This window comes from Osmerus eperlanus, chromosome 1 (genome assembly GCF_963692335.1).
Source record: "Osmerus eperlanus chromosome 1, fOsmEpe2.1, whole genome shotgun sequence".
NCBI lineage: Eukaryota > Metazoa > Chordata > Actinopteri > Osmeriformes > Osmeridae > Osmerus > Osmerus eperlanus.
The window spans coordinates 16727487-16751122 of record NC_085018.1 but is presented as its reverse complement, the minus strand read 5'-3'; the positions used below and the strand labels follow the sequence as shown (position 1 = coordinate 16751122).

Below are 23636 nucleotides of genomic sequence, written 5' to 3'. Positions count from 1 at the left end.
ATGAGCATAGAGAAACATAGTTTTGCATTCAACAGTGATACGGTATTGCAGTTACAGAGCATGGTGTTTTTTATACTAACGTAGAGTAGATGTGGTAGATCCAGAAGGATAAAACCCTTGGAATTTGGTGTAAGCCAGTTACAGTTGGGTCCTGCTGCCCAGGGAGCCTGTGGAGTCTGGGATGTGTTGACGTGTGTCTGGGAGTGATAGATTGCCAGACATGAAGGAGTTGATGGGAGCTGGGAGACCGGATAGGCATGCAGGGCATCGGCGGAGATTAGCATTGCTAAACAAAGCCTCATTATGGTGGGGAGCAACACAAACAAAGCTGATGGCTCCATTGTTCCAAATCCTTTACAAGAGATGCTGAATTGTATTTCCCCCTGGAGAAACAGAAAGCATAATAGGACAAGTAGGAAAAGTACTCCTTACTGTGTATTATGTTGTCTTTGTCGTTGAGATAAAATCTTGAAGGCTCAGAATACGTTTGAAAGAAGCTATGCAAAGTAGTTTTGAATAGACATTGTACTTACTAAACTGTACGATAGGAATATAACTTGACACTCAAAGTAGAATGTCTTCTTCTGAGGTTTATTAGAAAGTCAATGACTTTCTGCTTTACCAAAAACGGAGAAGTAAACTATTTCCTATTCACCATAATCATATTGATAATGAGAAATCTCTTTTGATTGCTGATTCACTTTGTTATGCTGGTCCCATTGCAAATGTGTCACCAGAAATGCAATTTATATTGAACTATGCATGAAATTGTCCCTTTGAAAAGTTGCTGTATGAATTTGAAAGTGATTTTGAGCCTTCCTTTAACCACAAACCATCGGCCAAAACTAAAACTTGTCATTGACGGTATACCATTTCCATTCACACATTGACTTTGAAATGCTTATACTTTTGAGGCACAAAGACAGACCTGTTTCAGTCAGTTGGAGATGGTGGAGAGCACATGCTGTAGCCCAGTCTTTCCCATCTGTTTTACAGATGAGCTCCTTGTGATTTAAACCACGAAAGAAAAGTCATAGAAATGACACTGCTTGGTCAGCCATTTGGCCATTTAACGCTGTAACAGTCTGTTTGTGTGAGAAGGTCATTGTTAAGGAGAGGCATAACAGGCTGGTCTAAAATTCTTCTGCCATGTAACTTAAATTGACTCCATATGAGAGTAAATGAAGACCAGTTTATATTAATGAGAACATAGCTGCTTATTTAATCTTAGTTTCAGGGCTGAGAGGGCAGACAACTTGTGCTTGACTCAAATGTTGACCTACAGTGAATGTGTTTCACTTGAATGGTTATGAAGGCCTAGTTCATTTCTCTAAATGTCAAAACTAGTGTTGGTGTGGTGACACTCTCCAACAAGGGAACATACTGTGTTCCCCTGCTAGATATGTGTATGGCTTCTTTATCTTGGACCAACATTGATAGATAGCATTTTAAATGTTTTGAGGCAAGAATATCTTACATGCATGCCAGAGTGGTGGGAGCCAAGACACTTCCACATCCTGACATTGCATTTTTAGGATTGTATTAAACTGACATACATTAAACACAATGAGAATGTAGTCAATTCATACATGGCCTTGCACAAGTAAACACATCAAAACAAACATTCCTGTCAGGAAAAAGAACATCAGTCAAGTCTGTTAAAAGAAGGGAAGTAGCTTCTGAGGTAGAGAAGTGACATACGCCCAGGGCTGGTAGGGCCACTTGTTTCACATTCAATTGCTGCTCTCCTCTTACATCAACTAGGACTTCCTTTCCTGTTGGTTGTATTGATTAATGAGATAGGACAGACTTTATTGTCCTGAATGAAATATGTCTTGGACACATACAATAGAGTTTTATAAAATAGATAACCAAATACTTCACATACATTGACACAAACAACGACCTACACTCTACAATAGCACAATACCTATCGTACTGTGCATACTGTATGGTACATTTTGTAGTGACCAAAATGGTTATAGTCACACACAATAACATAGTAAGGATGCTTTATTTTCACTCTTGGAATAAAGAGATGATTATAAATGTGTATGTGAGCGTGCTCTAGACCAAGCCTGTAAGAGCTAGAAGTGATCTAGCTGTAGGGAACATAACGACAAGGACGGTCAAAGACATACTGATTTGGTTTGGTGAAACTACATGGTTAGTAATCCTGCTGGTCATTTCAGAAGCAGAAAATATATCAGAAGTTAGCTCTTTGTTTACTTTAGTTTGTCATAAATTAAGTTATTGACAAAAGTCTGGTGTCTCAGCTATAAATAGATGTCCATTGTTTCTCTGGTAATTAGTGGACTGCTCCTGAATGTTAAGCTGCAACTGACCCTCCGGTTGAACCTCATGTTTGGCCTTTGGCAAGCCCTCCTGGAACATACTTCACATAGCACTGGGAAACGCTACTGGATTCAGCTCTCGCATGGTTTAACTGACAAAGAAAAACCTTTGAACCTAGGTGAGAGTTGAACTGTATGTTTCCATCTATTTGGACTGAGGCTGTAAAGCCCTCTTTAAAAGCATGAAATAGAAGGCCATTAAGGAGGCCTTGTGCATTCTAACCTCACACTGTACCTGCTCTTGTCATCTCTGCATCTCCATGAACATCCTTTATTGAATCATGGATAGGCAGTGTGTTTTTCCCTTCACTGTTTGCTAGCTTGAGAATGTACTTTGGTAGATGTATACACTTCAGCTGCATACAAATATACAATACACGTTTTCTTGCTAAAGAGAATTGTGAACTTTAACGAATATATATTTTATAAGTGTAATGTTTTTCTAACTAAGTAATATATATTATTTTAAGATACAGCATGTGGCCTGTGCTTTTGTAAATTATAAGAAATCGGTGCTTGTTACAGAGCCTTTCATATTTACTGAAGACAGAACCTATAAATTATGCAAAGTAAGCTGCTGACTTTCTTTGCTCTGGATGATTATTTACTCGGCTTTAAAGGAAGCATGCCGTACAATGAACTGAAAAGAGCAGGCAGAATAAAGGGATGTTCAAAGACAAGCTCAAAATGAAATCCATTAAGCATTAAGGTGTCAGCGTTGCTGACGTTTTGCCTTTTTCATGTTGAAATGAGGGTAAAATGGGGCCTGTACAATGTGGCCTGTTTGCATAATGTTGCCATTATTGTTTGAAAATGTTTCCTCCTGACTCCTATTCGTAATAAGATAGTTGAGTGACAAAACTGTTTGTGCATGTGTGATGTGACACAGAAAGACAGATAGTGAGGATCTCCACAGTGCAGCGCTGCACCAGCCTGTGTGTCTGTACCCCAGATGACCAACAGGGCAGCATGTCGGGTGGCGCCTGAGCTGCAGGGGAAAGATCAGTCCAGCAGGATGAAGGCTCGGGGGTGGCAGCCACGTCACTGTCCCTCTGTGCTGAGGCTGACGTCAGCAGTGCCTGCTTCAAATAAGCCCTGATTGAAACTAACTCGGGTGATTCATAGCAACATGGTTCAGAAATGGGAGGTATTCATTTAATTACAAATGTAATGATTTCCTATTTTCTTTCGGCTCACTCTTTTATCGTTTGCCTAAATTGATTACATTGAATTTGCTCCCCTTTTTCTTGACAAGGGAGTAGATACAGCAGCAAATTGGAAACAATTTTGATAATTATTGGAATTTTATTTGGACATTTGTTCATTGACAGTATAGATGATATTTCTAGACAGGTTACAAATAGTATCCAATATATAAATTGTAGTCCATGAAGAGCGAGCAAAGGTTGAAAGCATACTTGGCCCAGTGTCAGCTTTATTTTTATTTAAATTTAACATTCATCAAGACGTGAATCTGAGTTCCACAAAATAAATGTATTTCTTCCTCCTTAATCCCTACATGTGTCTCTAGTTGTCAGACATCCTGTCAGCATGGATGTGGCAGTATTCATATAACCTTTATGATTCAGACCGCCCATCGCCAGACCGATACTCTCTCAATCTACGTGGTGACAGTCTTGTCATGGGACTGATCCCTCTCATGTGAGCAATATTAAATCCCCTCCCTAGACGTCAGTCATTGTAAACTAGGAATGTTTGGAGTAAAAAGATATAAGGGATGGAACAGACTGTAAAATATTTTTCTGTCATCGAGGCTGTGAATTCTCGGTCAGCTGTCAAACTCATGAAGAGAGGCCTGTGGCGCCTAGACGGAGTACAGTAGGTGTCTGTCTGAGGGCGCACTGTACCTGAGGACTGTGTCTCTCTTCTCCCCTCAGTATAGCAATACTGCACTGGGGTGTAATATGATACAAGCTGTTGGATTTACTGCTTATGTGTTTTGATTTCATAAATCCAGCAGGCTGTATGTGAAAGTATGTGTCTGTGGTGTACAGGTCCAGGTGTTTCTGCTAAAGACCTGGTGGAGAGCTGCTGTGAGGTTGGCCAGAGGTGGGCAGTGGAGCACAACCACTGCAATCACATGCCTCTGCTGAAACACGACAAATACTCAGTATGTAGGTAAGTCTGCTCTTTTCACCCTTCCCTGATTCATTCAATGTGCTTCATCCAAACTTTGACACATACACACTTTGTTCTACAATCATCAAAACTGACATGTCTACTCTGTTGTTGTTGTTGTTGTTGTTATTGTTGTTGTTGTCTGTGTGTGTGTCAGTGTTGCTCAGCAGCAGTGCTGCTCAGGTTTTCTGAGGGAGAACAGGTGTCTGGCTGGAATGACTGCAGCAAGGGAGGGAGACTTGTGTGAGGTGGGAACTGGGGACCAGTGCACAGAAGACTCCCACCAGGCAAGTCACGTGTTCCAGCCCCCCAGCTGTGCCTTAAGCCACAGGCCCACAAAGAAACCGTGAAGTTCTACTTTCTGACTGAACTGTTATAGCTATGTCTAGAGAAATATGGAACTTAAAAAACGCAGACAACTGGATATGTTGTGCTATGTGGATATTCTCATGATTGCCTTCAATCAAGTCTCTCGGCAAGCATGCCATCTGTGAAAAGATAGCCTAAATCAATATTTTATCTAAGACCTCTGTGTTAAATGGAACGGAAACCTTATAGACAATTCCAACCATGCAGTCCCACCCTTGATTTAGTCCAATCAAACACTGGACATTCTTTGGCTCCTTCTGGATAATGTACTGAATGTGATGAAAAACAAGTTAGGTGGTTAGTATAAGAATCTGAACTGTTTAATCATGCCTTGGAAGACATTGGTGTTTGGCCTCGGTAAGATTTCAATTTCAGATAGTGATGCCAGTATCAAAGTTTTGTGAAAAGGTCAGAGAGTTTATTTGAGTTTGTTGGAGATAATTTACTTTTCTTGCCGAATGGCCTTATACTCGATTGGACCTCCGTTCATCGCTGAAACCTGAGAATACTTCCATACGGGGAGAGGAAAGTGAACTTTTTTTCCTTGATGTCAGTTAAAATAAAAGCTGCATTTCTCACAGAGAAGACCTGTTGATTTGGCTCCATGGGTTTCGGGCAGCAGAGCAGAACCATTGGGACGGGTCACTGTTCCAGCAGGGTCTGTCAGAGGGACGGGTCTTGGCCTTCTCTTCTGTCTGGGTCTCAGCTTCAGAGCCTGGCAGCTAACACCTCTCAGTAACAGAGCCATACTTACCTATTTAGTCTCCTATTTCCTGCCTGCCTCTCATGTTTACTAAACACGGCTCAATGTGGAGAGCCGCACAGAGTGGGAACGAGTGGGAAGGTGAAGTGCGCTCTTGTGGAGAAAAACGCCTAATAGGCTCTGCTGCTGTGTCTGAATGGGCAGGTGTGCTGCAGCTGCTGTGCGCTGGGACTGCGCCTGCGCTCTGAGGGACGCGGCTGCGATGCTCACAACTACCTGGGCTACCCCTGCGGACACATCTTCCTCACCTGCTGCGAGGATGATGACGAGGAGGAGGAGGGCCTCCACCAGCCCTCGCTAAAGCAGAAGGCGATGCCTCAACCTTCAGCCCTGCCAAAGAAAGGTAAAGCAGAAGCATGACTTCGCAGACACTGTCTATGTAGTGTAACATGTTGTTGTCATTTACTGTGCGTGTTAAAACTGCGGTATGTGTGTGTGTATACTGTGTTTACAATCACCATCAAAGGGCTTGACACATCTTAAAAAATGACCGTGTTTCTGAGTTGAGGCATGACTCACGTCTGTAGATGAAGTATTGCTGTTGTTTCTCGTTCGAGTTTATGTCACAGGTGGATTATGGGCCAAGTCTGATAGAAACTCAGAGAGACAGATGCCCTATCCGGCTCCGTCAGGTGTTGTGTTACCATTGAGAGTAATGGAGGAAGATGTCGGCAAGCTGGGATGAATCAGGACCAGATGGCAGTGCAGGCTGTTGCCTCTCTATCCATGCCAGCAAAGTTTTCTTTTGTCTCTGATGCAAGTACTTAATAGCAGTGACATCTTACATTGATAGATTCAGTTTTACTGCCAGGGTAAGATGAATATTTCTCATAACACTATGCACCAGCTTTTTTTTACTCTAGTTTTATTGTTTCAAACTCAAGGGCCATAAAGGATTTGAATTCCCTTCCTAGATGAAAGGAACGGTACAGTTGACTAAGGGACAGGTTGATAGAAACAGACAGACACAGACAGACAGACAGACAGACAGACAGACAGACATCATCTTTCTAATGGTGAGGTCAAGTAGGATAAGTCTGCCCATAACCTTCTGTTATTTTAATTCACCATTTGTATGAGGTGAATCTCAGGAATCTGGGAATCTATTTAATGGGCCCTGTTCTTACCATACAACTCATCTAAGTTTCCTCTACTATAATGGGGAAACTAAATGATGTCATGCTGAACTTCAATTAAGCTACAATGAGCTATAGAAGCACCACAGGCTGTAAACGTCTTCGGTTCCGACTCTTCCTCTCTTTCTCTCTCTCTTGATGCTGATGTGTACCTATAGTAGAGCACTGTGTCCAATAGCCTTTCAGCTTTAAGATTTAAGAAATGTTTCCATTAGGTGCATGTTTAGAGCCGTACAACTGCCCAGTATGATTAATTCAAGCGGAAAGATTTAATCTCCTTAGCAGCTCAGTATCCAGACCTAGGTAATGATTGTGAGAAATATTTACCCAAAGCTGATGGTGGACCTGTTGCTGCTGTTTGTGTGTACTGTGTGTGTTGCTAATTGGGCAAAGCCCCTTCAGAAGAGACCTGGTTCTCTCTGACTGGGGCTCGGCTAATTAGGATCCTACAGGATCTTTATTACTCTCAGCTGTGAGAGATGACATGATGAACAGGGCTGATTGACAGTGTGGTAGACAGAGGTGGACCAGGAACAGCTGCCAGAGGTAGCATAGCAGATGTTGTGTCTTGTGTTCGAGTCATCTTAATGAGGAAACTGTACAAGCCTGCTTTTATGAGCATCCCGGTCCTGTCCGTTTCTCTGTGCCAGTCTCTGACAGCAAGTTCCCCAAGGAGGCCTTCTCGATTGGGGGAAGAGACGAGGCTGAGAACTCGGTGGAGGAGCAGCCTGATGTGGATGAGTGTCAGCTGTACCAGGGCCAGCTGTGCCACCACACATGTGTCAACACCTGGGGCTCCTACCGCTGTGACTGTCACCTGGGCTACACACTGCTGCAGGACAGACACAGCTGTGCTCCAGGTACCGCAAGCTCACCTGGACCTATCCATGTGACTGACTCGTACTGTCTGCCTACCTCCTAGTTATCTGTTCTCCGCAGAACAAAATACATATTTTGCTCAATTTGCATTTGGAGACTTTAAATACTATATGTATTAAAGAGTTAACCAAGATGTCTTAACCACTTATACATTTTAATCTCTTGCTCTGTCTCCATTGCAGTAGTTGGGTGAAATATTCACACTCTCAAATTGTCTGGGTTGATATAGACCTCGAAAAGACCTACAAGACCCATAGAATAGCTTCCTGTAGGTGTTTTTTTGTTTTAAATGTTGACATTCTTATCCTATTATGTAAACTGCACACATACGTAGACATGGTACATGGGATGCTGTTGCCAGATATATAAACTGTTGTTTATTTTTTGACAACTCCCTGCACACTCATCCATTGGCTGGGTATGTGTATCCCTGTCTCTTCTGTTGCCTTGGTTACGTGGCACAACCCTTTGACAGAGCTCCTCTGAGAGGCAGTGGCACAACCCTTTGACAGAGCTGCTCTGAGAGGCAGTGGCACCACCCTTGTATGATGAAACTTTCATTTTATTTTCCATATTTCAAAAGGTTTTATTGACTCTATCATCTGCCCTTTATAGTCAATTCAAAACAGTTAAGCTATGGTGACTGTAATGATGATGATGAATACTATAATAGAGACCATGAAACTATCCCTGGCATTTTGGAGGCACATTCACCAGCCTTAAAACAGCAGTGAGAGAGGATGCAGCCAAAAAAGATATTTACTGAGGCCTGTGAATACCATATTGTCTCACAAAGAGATCCTTTGGACATTACTCAAAATCCATGAAATTCATTTTGCAGGGTTTAAAATGTCAGAAGTGAGATGAGGCCTGACATCTCTGTCATGGTCTTGTTTTGACTTGGTTAACTCTAGATTATACCCTGAACAAAACAACATAGATCACTATATATATGAATGGAGGGATCAACCTCCCTTCTAAATGTATTTGTGTGTGTGTGTGTGTGTGCGCGCGCGTGAATGTTTGTATATTTGTATCTTCCTAGCTAGTATAGAGGAAGACAATCGAGTAAGAGGCGATGACAGACCAATCACCGAACAGTCTACAACCATGGCTCCTACCTCTATCTCTACAATTCCACCTAACCCCTGTGCAGGTAGGATGCTGCTCCTGTTACCCTGCCCCTCATCGACAGCATTCTGACTACTAAGTTGTCTGTGGTGGCCCTGCAGGCTTGTTATTGAAACCATTTAACTGCTCCACCAGCCACAGAATTACTTAATTTTGAGCTGTGGATAAATTGTAGACAGATGCTATGAAACCATTGTCCTACTACAGTTCTCAAAAGGGAGTTGTCAAAGATTCCAGAAAATTCTTGCTGTTAGCACCACCTGATATTAAATAAACAAACTTAGCTGTACAGTACTTGAGCTAAGTTCCAGAGTATTCATAAACGATTGATGTGTCTGCTACTGGCCTCCTTGTAACACCTCCAGCATGATCTCCTCAGAGCCATCCATCTGGCTAGGGTCATGTGTGGAGTAGCTTGTGTGGTTGAAAGAGTGATAAGAGTGATTCAAGGCTAGGGGAGTCTCATATATGGTATTGGGGCATGTGGTTCATGAGGAGTCCTCTGCTGTGTTGCTGTCCCTGGTGGCTCCCTTTTATGTCCCACATCAGGGAGTCAGTAGGCCGGATACATCTGGAGAACACATCAGCTCTTCTTTTATAAAAAAAAATCCTGCTGGTATAATCTAGCAGACTGGGCTGGGCTGAACTTAACATGGTTTGGCTAGGTTAGGACTGGGGTCGGCTTGACCAATGAGCCTGTCTGTATTGCGCCTGGCTCCTCAAGTGTAAGGGTGAAATAGGGACAGTCCCTCTGCTGGGAGTTTGAGGGACAGCCATGAACATTTTATCTTGCTCTGCATACTGATACTTCAGATTAAACTGAGATGACCTGCCACTGGGGAATGTGGTTCTTTAAGAGTGAAATGTTTTTCATGGAAGTGGAAAACAGAGTCAAAGCATTAGTAAGGAACATGCCCCGCTGGTCCCATTTCTCACCTCTAAGCCCAACCTGTCTATTAAGGTCCACATTCATAGAAGTGCTGGCGACTGTTAGTTATAAGATTGGGCTGATTGATTTATTGATCAGATCCTAGGCAGCTCCCCATCAGGGTTTTAGGAAAAGAATGTGTGAGTGGAAATAAACAGTTCTTTTGTCATTTCTCTTTTTGTCAGGAGTATTGACCTTTTAAAGAGGGGGGACATTGATCGGCTCACGTAGAATGCAGTGACTCGTAAGGGCTGTGATTCTGGGGGGTAGAATGAGGCCTGGACAGCTCAGATTAAGTTTGAATCTGAGGATGGGATGCCTGGGGAGCACCACACCAGGGGAACGTGGCAGAGGAAACTGGAACAAAGCCTTTTTTTGTGTCCTTCTAGGGCCCAGGTTAGTATTCAGAGGAATTTTGAGGGTTTTCATGGTAACTTTCTCTCTCTCTTGCTATAGGAAATGGCCCCTGTATGCAGCAGTGCATGGTGGTGGCGGGCAAGGCCCACTGCTCCTGTTTCCCAGGGTTCTCTCTGAAGGGGGACAGTCACACATGTGAAGGTGAGGGACTCCTCTGTCAGACAGGATTGCCAGTGTTACAAGGCTGTCAGTAATTGGTTCGATTCACAAATAACTTGTGTATCCCTCCAGCTATTGCCCTCCAGTAGGGCTAACAAATGTCCTCTACACCTCACCTCTCTCTCACAAACAAACCCATGTACACACATGCACACGCATTCAAACCAACCTCACAAATAACGACAAAACAAACCTCCTGTTTGTCTGGGGTTGTCGACTTTTTCTTTTAATTGGATTCAGTCACTCATGAAGGAGAAAAATACAGGTATTGCGACACTTAACAATGCATAGCCTGATTGGCCTCCAATTTCCTACTAGTAGATTCTATGGCCTGAAGCACGACTGATCCATAGCCAATTATTTTATATCAGCCATAGCTGCAATAATAAACACTAGCTTTACATCTGTGGGCTCTGGCCTCCCCTCAGTCTCCAGTTACACTCTCCCCTCCACTTCCAACCCCTTCCAGATCCTTCCTTCTCGCCACACCAACATTTTTTACAATGCCAAGATTCTCTTGCCAGTATGGCCGGTAATACATTTGGCTACAATAATAGTTTGTAAACTGATGTTTGGATTTGCGAGTTTAACTGTTGACAGGGATATGGCCTCTTTCTTCTACAGTATTGAGGTGGGATTCAATGTACAGTTTTACACAGCCCCTTTGTTCTCATCACCTCTGCATGCATGGACACAGATGTGCTCGAATGTTTCTTTATTGAGAGTTGATAAATGATGTACAACATGATGTACGCCCAAGGTCCAGTGACCAACTCAAATTCAATCCCCTCAAACACTTGTGTGGTGATGGTGTGTTCAAGGAATGTGTAGTCAAGGATATATTCTAGTTTGGTGGAAGTGACTTAGGGTATGGGATGTCTGTGATGTTAGTAGAATCTGAATGTTAGTAAGGGGAGACTAGGGGAGACTGTGACAGCATGATGAGAGCTTTAGTGCTATCATAATACCTCTCAAGTAATCTCCTGACTTAGCATTTTCCCCACAGTACTGTCAGTTAATTTAGGAGATTGGATGAAGACTTTCTCCCATAAAGTGTTGCCATATGTTAATGTGTGGGTGGGCAGAATTTGATTTAGTCTGGACTGAAACAAAGGAAACAGCCAGAGTTGGGTTTCACTCCAGCATTATGGAGGGAAGTGAGTGGATGAATGTCAATGTTTGTCTACCCTGAAACACACAGATAACGGGGTCAACTAAATAATACAACATTCCGGAAGTTTTGCCGAGCTGTGCATATCAAAACCAAGCATGCATTTTAGGCTTGAGTGGTGTGTTTGTTTTTACGATCTGACTGTTATGTCTCCCCATGGCTCCCTCTTCAACGTTCAGATGTGAATGAGTGCAGGACTGGCACACACAATTGCTCCAGTGGGGATTATTGTGTGAACAAGGAAGGATCCTTCCAATGTGTTTCGCTCAATGAGATGTGCGACGAAGGGTTCATACACACCATGAATATGGAGTGTCTGGGTAAGACAGTTATGCTGTGCAGCAGCATCATTTTTACCCATCACCTCATCATTATTTTGCACCATCAGCTGTGAACAGGTATTCTGTGGTTTGCCAGGCCTCTCTCTCACACCCACGCACAGTCACACGCACACACAAACATTCTCACAATTTGCGAGAGCACACACACACCGAGAACATTCGGTGCCAGGAGTCCTACTGATTTGTCGCTCTCATGCATGCGGTCGCCATGTGTCCCTATTGTCTCGATCACTCAGGGGACAACACGAACTATAGAGGGTCGTAGAGGATTTGTTCTGCATTACGCAAAACATGGCGGAAAGATCAGCCTTCTGCAGTTAATTGAAAGGACACAGATGCCACACATTATTTAATGAAAGATATCTTGGATGGGTCCCTGCAACGAATAGCTTTCAAGTCTGTCAGCACTCCATGAGTTGCCATATCCCCAGTGTGGTTGTCTTCTTACCAATACTTGATTAAGCTACTTAGCCTGTAATATATTTCGAATCCACAAATATTTGTAAACCTGATTAACTCTGTTTGACCTTATTGCACTGTCAAAGTTGAATGGTTTTTCTTGGCGTTTACAGTTGAAGACAAAGGTGTTGTGATGCAAAGGCTGGCAAACCAAAGATAACCCCCTCACTTTTATCCACTTGAGATCATCTGAGCCCTGAGTCTCAGCTGTCAGCATCCAGCCCATAATAGAGATGATTGAGAAATAATGCTCACAGTCTATAATCCTCACCGCCTGCACTTGAGTCACGCTGTCCAGCCTCTGCCTAACCACCTGCTTGTAACGCAGACAAACAAGCTGGCCAACCAGGGCTGAATCCATCCACTCTCAATCTGGCCTCCATTACATGTCCAATGACACAATGTGTAGAAAATGTTCTCTGCTGGACTTTGTTCAGAAACAGTGTTTAAATATTTCCAACATGCCTTCCTTCTCTGTGTTCTGCGGTGCTACCTCAGGGACAGCTGCCTCAGGGACAGCTGCCTCAGGGACAGCTGCCTCAGGGACATCTGTCTGTACACAGCCAGTTCCTCCTCTACTCCCCCATGACAGGCTGCCAACATCACTTCCTCCTGCCTTGTTAGCTCAAATTGGGTTTGTATTTTCTAAAACGGAGGATCCATTTCCATCCCGTGTTGAAGCACTTTGCTCCCAGCAACAATGTAATCTGCGGGCCCTGGGGAGTAGGCCTGTGTGATGGGGGGTGGGTGCATAGGGGAGGGGACCGGGGGAGGTGGGGTGGGTGGGTGGGTGCAGAGGGGTTGGGGGGGGGCGGGGTTCTTTTCCCCTCTGATGACTCACTGGAAATAATGAAATAATGCAGGTCCCTGAAGCCTGGTCGTCGAACAAGACTGAGCCTCCCCTGCCAACACGCTCAGATGAAACACGTCTCCGGTCTCTGTCCTTCAGGACCCGGCTACAGTCTGCAGGGCTCCAAGGACAGAGCTGAATGTTATCTGTTGATAGAAATACACTTGCCACAATGAAGAAAACATGTGTCCATGTTAAGGAACATCAGTAGCCTTTGTAAATGTTGCCTGAAAGGAATAGTTTTTCTAAATGCCACAGCCCATGTGTCTGTTGGGAGCTGTGTTTTGTAAGAGATGGTTCCACTGTCAGGGAATTATACAGTGTTACCTAGCCTGAGTTCATCATATTGTTTTCTAGAGGGTGTATATTTTGATACAGTATGTGAACCTTGAAATAGGCTGAGCGTGGAGCCTTGTAAGGGGAATCATTTCAAAGACAAAACTCTGAATCTGGGAGAAAAGCCCCGTTGCACCTTCACAATCTCTGATCAGTCTATGCTTTGCTAGGGAAGATGTTACAGGGCTCACAGTTCAGTTGAATTCCCTGTGGTACCAGCTCTAAAGAATCACAGGGGGGAAACCAAGGAGAAGGGCTGTCTGGAGATAGTGCTACTGTAGAATAAACCAGTAAAGTTTATCTGGTTTCTATTTTTCTTTTTTGTTTTCCACGAGACCCCTTGTGCAGATTTTTGTGCAGACTTTTCTGTGGGGTTCCCAGTGGAATGCACCACATTAAGGGGTGATCTTCAAATCTGGATGTTTGCCATGCACATACACTTACTGGCACAGTCCAATCCACAGTGATGGGGATGACACGATAAGGGAAATACTGCAAGTTTATAACAATGATGCGCAGCCGGGATGAAATCCACCACATCTGCAGGGCGCCCCTAATATCATAAATCCACGTTGTCTGTGTGCTGTTTAAACTTGGTTGCGTTGTTTGACTGATAAGGATTTTATGGGGTTTTACAACAATATTTTCATGCAAACAGACCCAGTAAACATATCCAGCAAGCAAAAGATTATTTTTCTTGGCACAGGTCTGACATTTTGGATTCTGCTCATGGACCACAAAGCACTCATTGTCCTGAGCTAAAATAATGGCCCACTGATGCCTCACCCCCCCTCCACCAACTCCCCAACCCCAACCCCAAACCCCCACCCACCTTCCTCTTTTCATGTGTTTGTCAGAATAATTTGTTTCAACCTTGTCTGACGTTATTGCACCAAATAAATCTTTAGACATAATGAGTATCTTGGCCTGGGACTGGAAGACAGCTCGTAAAGTAAACGGCCGCATGATTTTCAACCACCCAAACCCAAACATGGCACCTACAGAGGTAGGAATGCCTTCCCTATGAGGTTCATGGGGTGTTTATTTGCTTCTGCCCATCTGCTGCTGACCCAGGTTGCTTTGTCATGGTGACAGCGGGAGAGCGGGGGCTGCCCAAATGGGCCTAATGCATGGGCTGTCCACAACCTAACCCTGGGAGCCACCCTTGCTGCCATCACTCCTTCATCACACTCTTTTCTCCAGCTCACCATCTCTCTCTTTCTCCCTCTCTCTTTCACTCCATCTCGCTCACTTTCTTTCTCTCTCTCCTCCTCTCTATTTAGCTTGCTCTCTCTTTCTTTCTTGTTCCAAAAACATAAACACACAAACTCCCACTCTTGTGCCCTTTTGCAGATGTGAACGAATGTGTGACCAACACCCATAGCTGCCAGCCTAGCGAACGCTGTGTGAACACAGTAGGTTCGTTTGTGTGTGAGAGGCACATCTCCTGTCCAGCAGGCTACCAGCTTCGCAACCTCGTCTGTGAGGGTGAGTTAACAACAGATGACATCATCACCACAGCATAATTATAGGAACAATGTACCCAAGGGAGTCCCTTTAATATTTGATGCCATTACCCATTAACCATTACAATATTCATGTCCGTCTGTGATAAGGTCGGACATTTGCTGTCACAATTTGCAATACCTCAGGTTTGGATGATAAAACCTCAGAGTGTGTGATGTTCAATAGCCTGTTTCCTATTAATTCGATTCGAGGTGCTGGAGCCAAAATAAATCCCTCTTTTGAGTGTACTGTAGCACTTTGTAATCGACTCTGAAACAAAGCTGTCAGACCCTTAGAAAGAGTATGTCATCTGGCCCCAGCTCCACTGCATCTAACTGTGTCCTTGACAACCTTAAATGCCCGGTCCTCAAAGGGCTATTCTATAACATACCCCCCAAAATGGTCAATGATATCATTAACACCGAACACAGCCAGGTATTACTGACTCCAGACACTTGTTTGTTTGAGACTCCAGGGCAAAACGTCTGTCCATGCTGCCTCTCAGATTGCTGGCAAGGTAGCTGAGGAGGGTAGCGTTCCAGTATTGAGTGGGTCAGGCCCAAGATAAGCTCCTCCGTAGCTCCAGGCAGGTCATAAGACATAATGGTTGGCATCACACTGACTCACCGGAGATGTTTGTTGTAAACTACATTAGCCGATGGTCAGGTTCTCCAAGTGATACAGTAATCACCCTGAAATGCCACATTGCGCATGCGGTAAAATACCCTTGGCACCAGGGACCACTAATCAATGGAGCTGGATAATGAAGGTAATATTTAGAGGACTGGCTAGGAAGGGAAAAAACTAATTATTTGCATGAAAGCAAGCAGAAATCAATGCTCTGATGCTGGAAATGTGCTCGTATGATTTTGATTGGGCAAGAAAAATACAAATGAACAGCTTAAGACTTGTTCCCAAGAACAAGTCTCAACGGGCTGAACAAAACTACCCTTTCTGAGCTGATGCGCAGCTCCATTACACTTCTCCTTGTCATGATAGCTTGAAATGTATAACAATAACTACAATGTTACTAAGTTGAGAAGACTCATTAATAAGCTCACAGAGTCACAGAAAAGTGTATTTTTACCACGACACGTTTTGAAGAGTCCAAATTTGACAGATCAGGGTGGAAACATCCCTGACACAACTCAGAGGCTTGTCCTGCCATTGATCCACAGTGCCACCCACTGTCTAACATACTGAACTGCTGCTTAACAGACAGACACGAAGGGCTAGTGCCATCCCTGTCTGTGGTCTACTGAAGATGACTTCAATGTGCATGACGGCAGTTTAGTGCACCCTTCTGCTCAACACCAGAGTCAGCCTGATGCATGTCTTTCCTCTTTCAGATATTGATGAGTGTATGGTTCGTACTCACAACTGCGGGGTTGGCTTTCACTGTGAGAACACAGAAGGCTCGTTCCTCTGTAACCCCAGACAGAAGTGTCTCACTGGCTTCACACAGGACTCCCACAGCAACTGCATTGGTAAGAACCAGACAGTGTTCCTCCCTAGGGAAAAGGCAATTGTGCAGGAACACTGTTAGACCCCTGACATGTTTCACAGGTCTTGTCCTGGGCAGCACCTATATATATGCAAGGTCGTAAATATGAAATACTGATCAGTATTAAGTAAAATCACAAAGATTATGACCGGGTTGAAATCGTGGCATCAGGACTGTAGCGACTGCATGTCACAACAGCATATTGAATAGATCAGCCCCAGTGTCAATATTTGATTACATGATTGAAATCCAAGGCATGAGGGGTACATTTGAATGTACCCCTCTTTAAATAATAAACTTGTCATCGATCCATCCACTGTCCAACAATCATCCTCCTTCCTTCCTTCCTTCCTTCCTTCCTTCCTTCCTTCCTTCCTTCCTTCCTTCCTTCTCTCTCTGTCTCTCTCTGTCTGTCTCTCTCTCCCCCTCCCCCCTCTGTCCCATGCAGATGTTAATGAGTGCAGCAGTCTTAGTGAGCCCTGCAGCTCAGGTTTTAATTGCATCAACACCGTGGGCTCCTACACCTGCCAGAGGAAGATCATCGTGTGCAGCCAGGGATACCACTCTAGCAGTGACGGGGTCAAGTGTGTCGGTAAGAGCGGAACACACGCAGTACTGCACACACTCAACCACACTGCCCATCTTAGGCAACTCATTTTCACCCGCTATGCTGTTAGATGTGTGTGTTGGTTGGTTGGTTGGTTGGTGGTTTGTGTGTGGTTGAGAAAAGGAGAGAGTGTGTGAGAGTGTGAGAGAGAGAGAGAAGAAGAGAGAGAGAGAGAGAGAGAGAGAGAGAGAGAGAGAGAGAGAGAGAGAGAGAGAGAGAGAGGGAGAGAGAGGATGGGTAAGAAAAAGGATGAAGAGAGACCGGGAAGCAGATAGAGAGAGAGGTTGTGGAAAGGTAAAGAGACTGTCTGTTCCCAAGCCTTTGCTGAGGAGCTGTATCTCCCATCCATCTAGATGTGGATGAGTGCCAGACGGGCATCCACCGCTGTGGCGAGGGCCAGATCTGTCACAACCTGCCCGGCAGCTACCGCTGTGACTGTCAGACGGGCTACCAGTATGACGCCATCCGCCAGGTGTGCACAGGTAGGTACCCCCACGCCACGCTAGGAGAAACTGTGGAGAATGTGTAAAGTCGTGCTTTGAGATGACTGAGGGTCGTACAGTACTGAAGATGTCATCACCACGGAGCCCGGGGCACCACTAGTGGTTACAGTGATTTAGCCATACAACACACAGGGTCAATGACAAACAAGAAGGATACTCAGTGCAGTTTGTGGGGAGCCTGTTGGGTCTGTGCTTGCGAATGAAGGTAGCACAGCACCCACTTTTCTATTTGTGTTTCTCTGTCCCTTAATCACTCCACCCTTCCCATCTCACTCTCCCAACTCCCTCTCACTCTCCTGACTCCCTCTCACTCTCCTGACTCCCTCTCACTCTCCTGACTCTCTCTGTCTCTTAATGTTACTTAGAGATAATGATTCTGAATGCTCCTGAGGGGAAGACGTGGCTGTTGAGCGGAGTTGACTGACATGTTTCCTCTGCTACTCCTAATGTCTGCTGTTTTTCCACTGACAGATGTGAATGAGTGCTGGCGCTACCCAGGCCGACTTTGTGCTCAGACTTGTGAAAACACCCCAGGCTCCTACCAGTGTTCCTGCACGACGGGCTTTTCCCTTGCATTCGATGGAAAGAACTGTGAAGGTGCTCTTACCCCCTCGGAAAATGACACTCTTAAACCACTGTATACAGTTATTCAGAGACACTGTGTGTTGCTGTTCCATTGAGGAACTGTGAATGAATGCTCCTGGCAAATTGCTGCATTAAAAGCTTACCGTTCTGAGTTTCAGTAGCTTATAAGATAACGCTGATAGCGCACAATTTAGGAGGCGCATTCAAAGTATCTGATATCTGCAAGGACTATTTTCTGCTGGAATTTAATTTACTCTCAATCTCTGGAGTCGGGGAATGCCTGGTGCATATGTAACTAGCCCCGACGTTCAGGTGCAGTCTATCATCAGTGAGTAGAGGACATAGTGGGTGTCAGGGAACAAACCTGGGAGGGAGTATCGCTCACACTGTGCTGGGCTTGTCAATGGCGTTATTTAACAAACTTAATCAAGCCACTAACATTGTCAATCCCACACACTTAGGTGAAGCTATCCATTAAGGGGAGTTTAGTTCAAGGACTTGGTTTAGAGACTTGGCCTGGGGTGCTTCTCTGCATTTGTTTGCTAGCATGTCAATGACACAAGTGCCATAATGGGCATCATTTTCTGTGCTGTAGGTGCACATTTCAGGGTACAATATCTGAGAAAAGTTAGGTTAATCTTGTGTGTTGGTTTGCCCTTTCACAGACTTCAATGAGTGTGACAGCAACCCCTGCAGTCAGGAGTGTGCTAACATATATGGTTCCTACCAGTGCTACTGCCGCCAGGGCTTTTACTTGAAAGAGGATGGACACTCCTGTGAAGGTAAGAGTAGCATCTAATTTTCCTTAACAGAAAGGGTTCTCCATAACGTTAAGGATTTAATTAAATGATATATTGTAAAACGCATTTATTTCTTCAAGGGTGCAACCCACAGTGTCCCATACTGATATTTTCACCTGTCAGTGTGTATGTCTACATTACAAATGATGATCAGGCAGGGCTACAAATCAAAGGCATGTGAAGGCAAAGACTCAGTGTCCACTGACCTAAGTAATGATACAATGTTTCTCTAAGTGCAGACAGCAAATCAATAGATTCATGATTCTTGTCATGAGGGATTGATTTTTTGCTGTCCTTGGTGACAGGGCCTAAAGGTAGCTTCTGACAGTAACTCCCAGACATGCACACATACACACACACACACACACACTCCCTGCATGTACAGTACACACTGTATGTCTCACATACTCTACACATACATGCACATAAAGTAACAAATACATACACACACACACAAACACTCATACTGTACACACATTTCTATCAGAGATCAGGAGTAATCTCCCTTTTCATAGTCGTGTTATGCCTGTGGCCTTTCATGATAGAGGTTCTGTCTACAATGTGATGGCTGAAATGTCATGTGTCTGATTGTCTGTGTGTCTTGCTGTTGGTCTGTCTGGCTCATAGATATTGACGAATGCTCCCAGAGTATTGGAAACCTCTGTGCCTTCGAGTGTGTCAACGTCCCTGGCAGCTACCAGTGTGCCTGTCCTCATCATGGATACACCATGTCCAACAATGGACGCACATGCCGAGGTGGGGGCCAACACCCCTCTCTGGATACTGTAGGAGCAGTCAACCATCAGACAACATGCAACTATGCAATATGGCTCTTTACTCTCCAGGGAATTATTATAAATATGAATGTAATGTAGACTCTCCTAGAATCAAAACCTCTGTCATTTCCATATACGCCTACTGTAGTCAATCTTTTTTGAATCTATTTTCAATTTGAGAATCCTTAATAGATTCGCAAGTCGTTCATTAGTGTTGCTAAGTGAGACAGAACGCAACAGGCAATGTTAAAGGCCCCTCTCACTTATCTTCAAGCTGGAACAGATAACCTATAGACTATACTCTCCAGATTGCACTGGGGGAAATTGCTGCCAAAAGATAGTAGGACTAAGTTGTTAAAGGTTAACATTTGCAGGATGAATAAGATGGAGAACTGGACCTAGTGAGCTATAATGAGTGCTTTGTCTGTAAAATGAGATGCATAATTAATTGTGGCTTTGGGACTAGTATTGACTTGTGGCAGTAGCAGACAGAGTGCTCTGTCACTCCCTGACAGACATGTCCCTGAAAATTGTTATTAAAGACTGAGCCATTTATCCTGCAGCCCACCACACTGTCATATTCCTTCGTGTTCATCTTGGCTCTGCCTGTCCATGATACAACATAAAAGCTCAAATGTAGAGTATAGTGTGGTTGTCTGATGCAATGTACAGTCATTTCTGTCCTGAATGATACATGTAAATAGAACAGTGTGCATGCTGTCCTCTTTTGTAGATATTGACGAATGCACCACTGGTGGCCACAACTGTACACAAGGTCAAACCTGCTACAATCTGCAAGGAGGCTTCAGGTGCCTCTCATTCGACTGTCCTCAGAACTACAAGAAAGTTTCAGACACGTAAGAAATGCTTCATTGCTTCTTCCCATACCTGGTGTTTCTCCCCTGTTTACAGAGAATGATCTGTTTCCAGAGAGCATTCCTGATCAAAGCTCTGCGGATTGGAAATGGGGCTCTCTGCACTCAATTCAGTGAAATGTGTTCCAGAGAGCAGAAACCTCACTTCTTGCAAGTGCTTAATAGTATAGCAGTTAACTAGAGACCTTGTGGACAGCTGGATCTACCTTGGGGCTCTGCCATGGGGCTGTACCTGAAGGCTCGACCATATGGCTTTCAGCATGTGTGTTCGGGTAACGAGAAATCCTATACCAACATGACCTTGAGGTTGCAGGACCGTGCCTAGAACTCTCTCGTTAATGGAAATACATTTCAGATATTGAGATTGGTCTGTAACAAAGCACGATTCCTATTCAGCAGTGAGATGAAGTCAGATTGGTTTAATCAGGTTTGGAGCTCTCAGGGCCATGTCTGGGGTGTTGTGATTTTCCTTCTTCTCCGCTCTGGTGGGCATAGACGCCACACACTCACAGCCCCCTGTCAAGCGCTTGGCCCCAGCCTTACAGGGTGGACCTGGACTGAATTCCATCATACTATTAGGAGCCTGGCGGCTTGGCACAGATCTTAAACAAGATCAAATGTTTTATATACTGGTTCACATTACGCCCTCAGATGTGAACGGTAACCTGAGAGACACAGGCTTTGTTTTCATTTCCAATGTGTGTGATTCTGACCAAAGTGTTGTACCTTTTAGTATTTTGACTCTCTTGTGTGTTTTCAATGTGAAAGATATGTGGAGGTTGTTTGGGTCCAGTTCATTCCCATCCTTTTGTGTTACTAAGTGGTCTAACTGTGGCATCCGGGTGTGACTGTGTCGCGCAGGCGCTGTGAGAGAACCAGCTGTCCCGGCTCCCTAGACTGCCAGAGCTCTCCTCTGAGGATCACCTACTACCAGCTCAGCTTCCAGACCAACATCATCATCCCTGCCCAGATCTTCCGCATCGGCCCCTCCCCCACCTACTCTGGAGACCACATCGTCATCAGCATTACACGGGGCAACGAGGAAGGCTACTTCAGCACACGGAAGCTCAACAGCTTTACAGGTGCCGTCTACCTTCAGAGACAGGTGCGTGAGCCCAAGGACTTCCTCGTCGATGTGGAGATGAAGCTGCTGAGACAGGGGACCTTCACCTCCTTTCTGGCCAGGATCTACGTCTTCATCACATCTAACAAGCTCTAGGCACCTACGGGTTAGAGACAAGGAGGGAGAAGCAGAGACGTTCATATGGTGCTACATTTCTCAATGTATTAGATATTCAGCAGTCATCACTGCCTAATCCTCTTCACTTCATGCCTTCCTATACCAATGTTTCCAAATACCCTTTATGTAACTTTTTTCTATGTAGTCAAGCTGCTGATGTTTTGGCAGACTGTATGGCAATGTTATTGAGGATATTTGTATTTGTCTACAAAAGGTTGTGTGATTGAATCTGCTTTCCATATACAATGCTTCTACTATGTCTCCAGCAAAGCTGTGGGGACACAGGTCACTGCACAAGTCTGGCTTGGTGCTTAGATGTACTCTCTTATTTGCCTTCTGCTCTTTGACCTTCCACATTTTTTGTTTATGTGTAGTTAATGGGTTAACTCGGATCTAAATAGAGGAATCTGTTGCAGTCTAAAGACAAGGGTGGGCCCTTGTGTCCATAGGCACCATCTGTCCTGTAAAATGGAACAAAACATTTAGCTGGATTTCTCTAATATCTTCAAACATTTCCACAACATAATGCTGTATATTATTGTTAAAATTTTCTTAGTGTGTTGAATTTCAGTGCAAAATATACCAGAAAAGATCTCACTCTCGCAGGAGTTAAATTCCAGCACTGACAACGGTCAATGTTCTGTTTTGTATGTATCTTTTTGAATGTTTTATTTCTATGTTACATAATATTCTTTTGTATTATGATCTCAGGGCAAAATCATAATTTCACTCATCATGATGAACTGTGTAGGAGTAGTTTATTCTCCCTATGACATGTCCACGATGTCCACGTTGTTTTATTTCACTCAATCCTGGAATAGCCATCAACATTTCAATCAACTGGTCAAATCCATTACAATGAACACATGATTAAAAATATATTTTTGTTCTGTGTCAATCAATCAGACAAAGTTTCACAATAATATTATTATCATCACTTCAATAAAAACTGAATTCCTTTTATCTGCACATGCGAAATCACTTGGAATGTGTATATGCAGCATATACTAACCATTATTATTAATCGTTTTAATACTGGTTCAAGAAACCCATTTTCTTTGTTTCCTTTTTTTATTTTACTAAACAGTCATGTACACTGTAGCATCATGGTTTGCCATCAGATGCACTGAAACAGTGTAGGCTGTAGATCTGCCTAAATAAAAGACCAACAACTCCCTCTATTGGTGAAGAAGAGAGGTTTACAGAAAATGGCAGTTTTTTGTGGGCGGCTATATGTGTAGAAATGGACTCACTATATGTATTACCAACATACAGGCTCTCAACAAAAACCTGTTTACAGTACAGTACTAATGTATAGTTCTTTTTTGGAAGTGATATAGCACAGATTAGAATGGACTGTCTCCCAGCTTCTTTCATCGGCCCTCTTATTAGGCCTCATATCATGTCCAGAGTGTGTTACACCCACAGCCTAGATACACTCCCCAACGGAAAGGGTGGGCATTGTTTGACTCCAACTGTATGAACCCATGGGGACATCCCAACAGATAACCTTTGGTATATCACAGTGGCTAAATTTACTGCAATTACACACCATTACTATTTTGAGAAGCTGAATTGCTGTTTGATTATTCTCTCTGATCGTAAGTGAATTAAGACATATACATACCCATTATCACTGTATAGACATTTTAAACTTTGAAAGAGGAAACTACATTGATAATGGGAGCTACAGTAGCTAACTGGCAGGGAGAGAGTGGGATGTGTGTTTGTATCTGCATCCAACCAATATGATTAAATATAAAGTAAAGTTTACTTTCAAGTTAAAGTTACGGAAAAAAAAGCAATAT

At 43.9% G+C, this 23636-nt stretch overlaps 1 protein-coding gene across 2 annotated transcripts in view; it reads left to right on the top strand.

Moving 5' to 3' along the window:
- Nucleotides 1-23020, top strand: part of fbln2 (fibulin 2) — a 32764-nt gene extending 9744 nt beyond the window's left edge. Inside the window, exons 3-18 of one of the 2 annotated variants that reach the window (XM_062464300.1) lie at nucleotides 4370-4493; nucleotides 4651-4780; nucleotides 5770-5968; nucleotides 7412-7621; nucleotides 8686-8796; nucleotides 10156-10257; nucleotides 11626-11766; nucleotides 14786-14920; nucleotides 16288-16425; nucleotides 16891-17034; nucleotides 17403-17531; nucleotides 18024-18149; nucleotides 18803-18919; nucleotides 19565-19693; nucleotides 20447-20570; nucleotides 21450-23020. In XM_062464300.1, coding sequence (XP_062320284.1) covers nucleotides 4370-4493; nucleotides 4651-4780; nucleotides 5770-5968; nucleotides 7412-7621; nucleotides 8686-8796; nucleotides 10156-10257; nucleotides 11626-11766; nucleotides 14786-14920; nucleotides 16288-16425; nucleotides 16891-17034; nucleotides 17403-17531; nucleotides 18024-18149; nucleotides 18803-18919; nucleotides 19565-19693; nucleotides 20447-20570; nucleotides 21450-21807 — 2417 coding nt within the window. In that variant the 3' untranslated portion in view covers nucleotides 21808-23020. The remainder of the gene's footprint in view (nucleotides 1-4369; nucleotides 4494-4650; nucleotides 4781-5769; nucleotides 5969-7411; nucleotides 7622-8685; nucleotides 8797-10155; nucleotides 10258-11625; nucleotides 11767-14785; nucleotides 14921-16287; nucleotides 16426-16890; nucleotides 17035-17402; nucleotides 17532-18023; nucleotides 18150-18802; nucleotides 18920-19564; nucleotides 19694-20446; nucleotides 20571-21449) is intronic. The other variant, XM_062464308.1, reaches the window with a different exon arrangement.
- The last annotated feature ends 616 nt before the right edge of the window (nucleotides 23021-23636 follow it).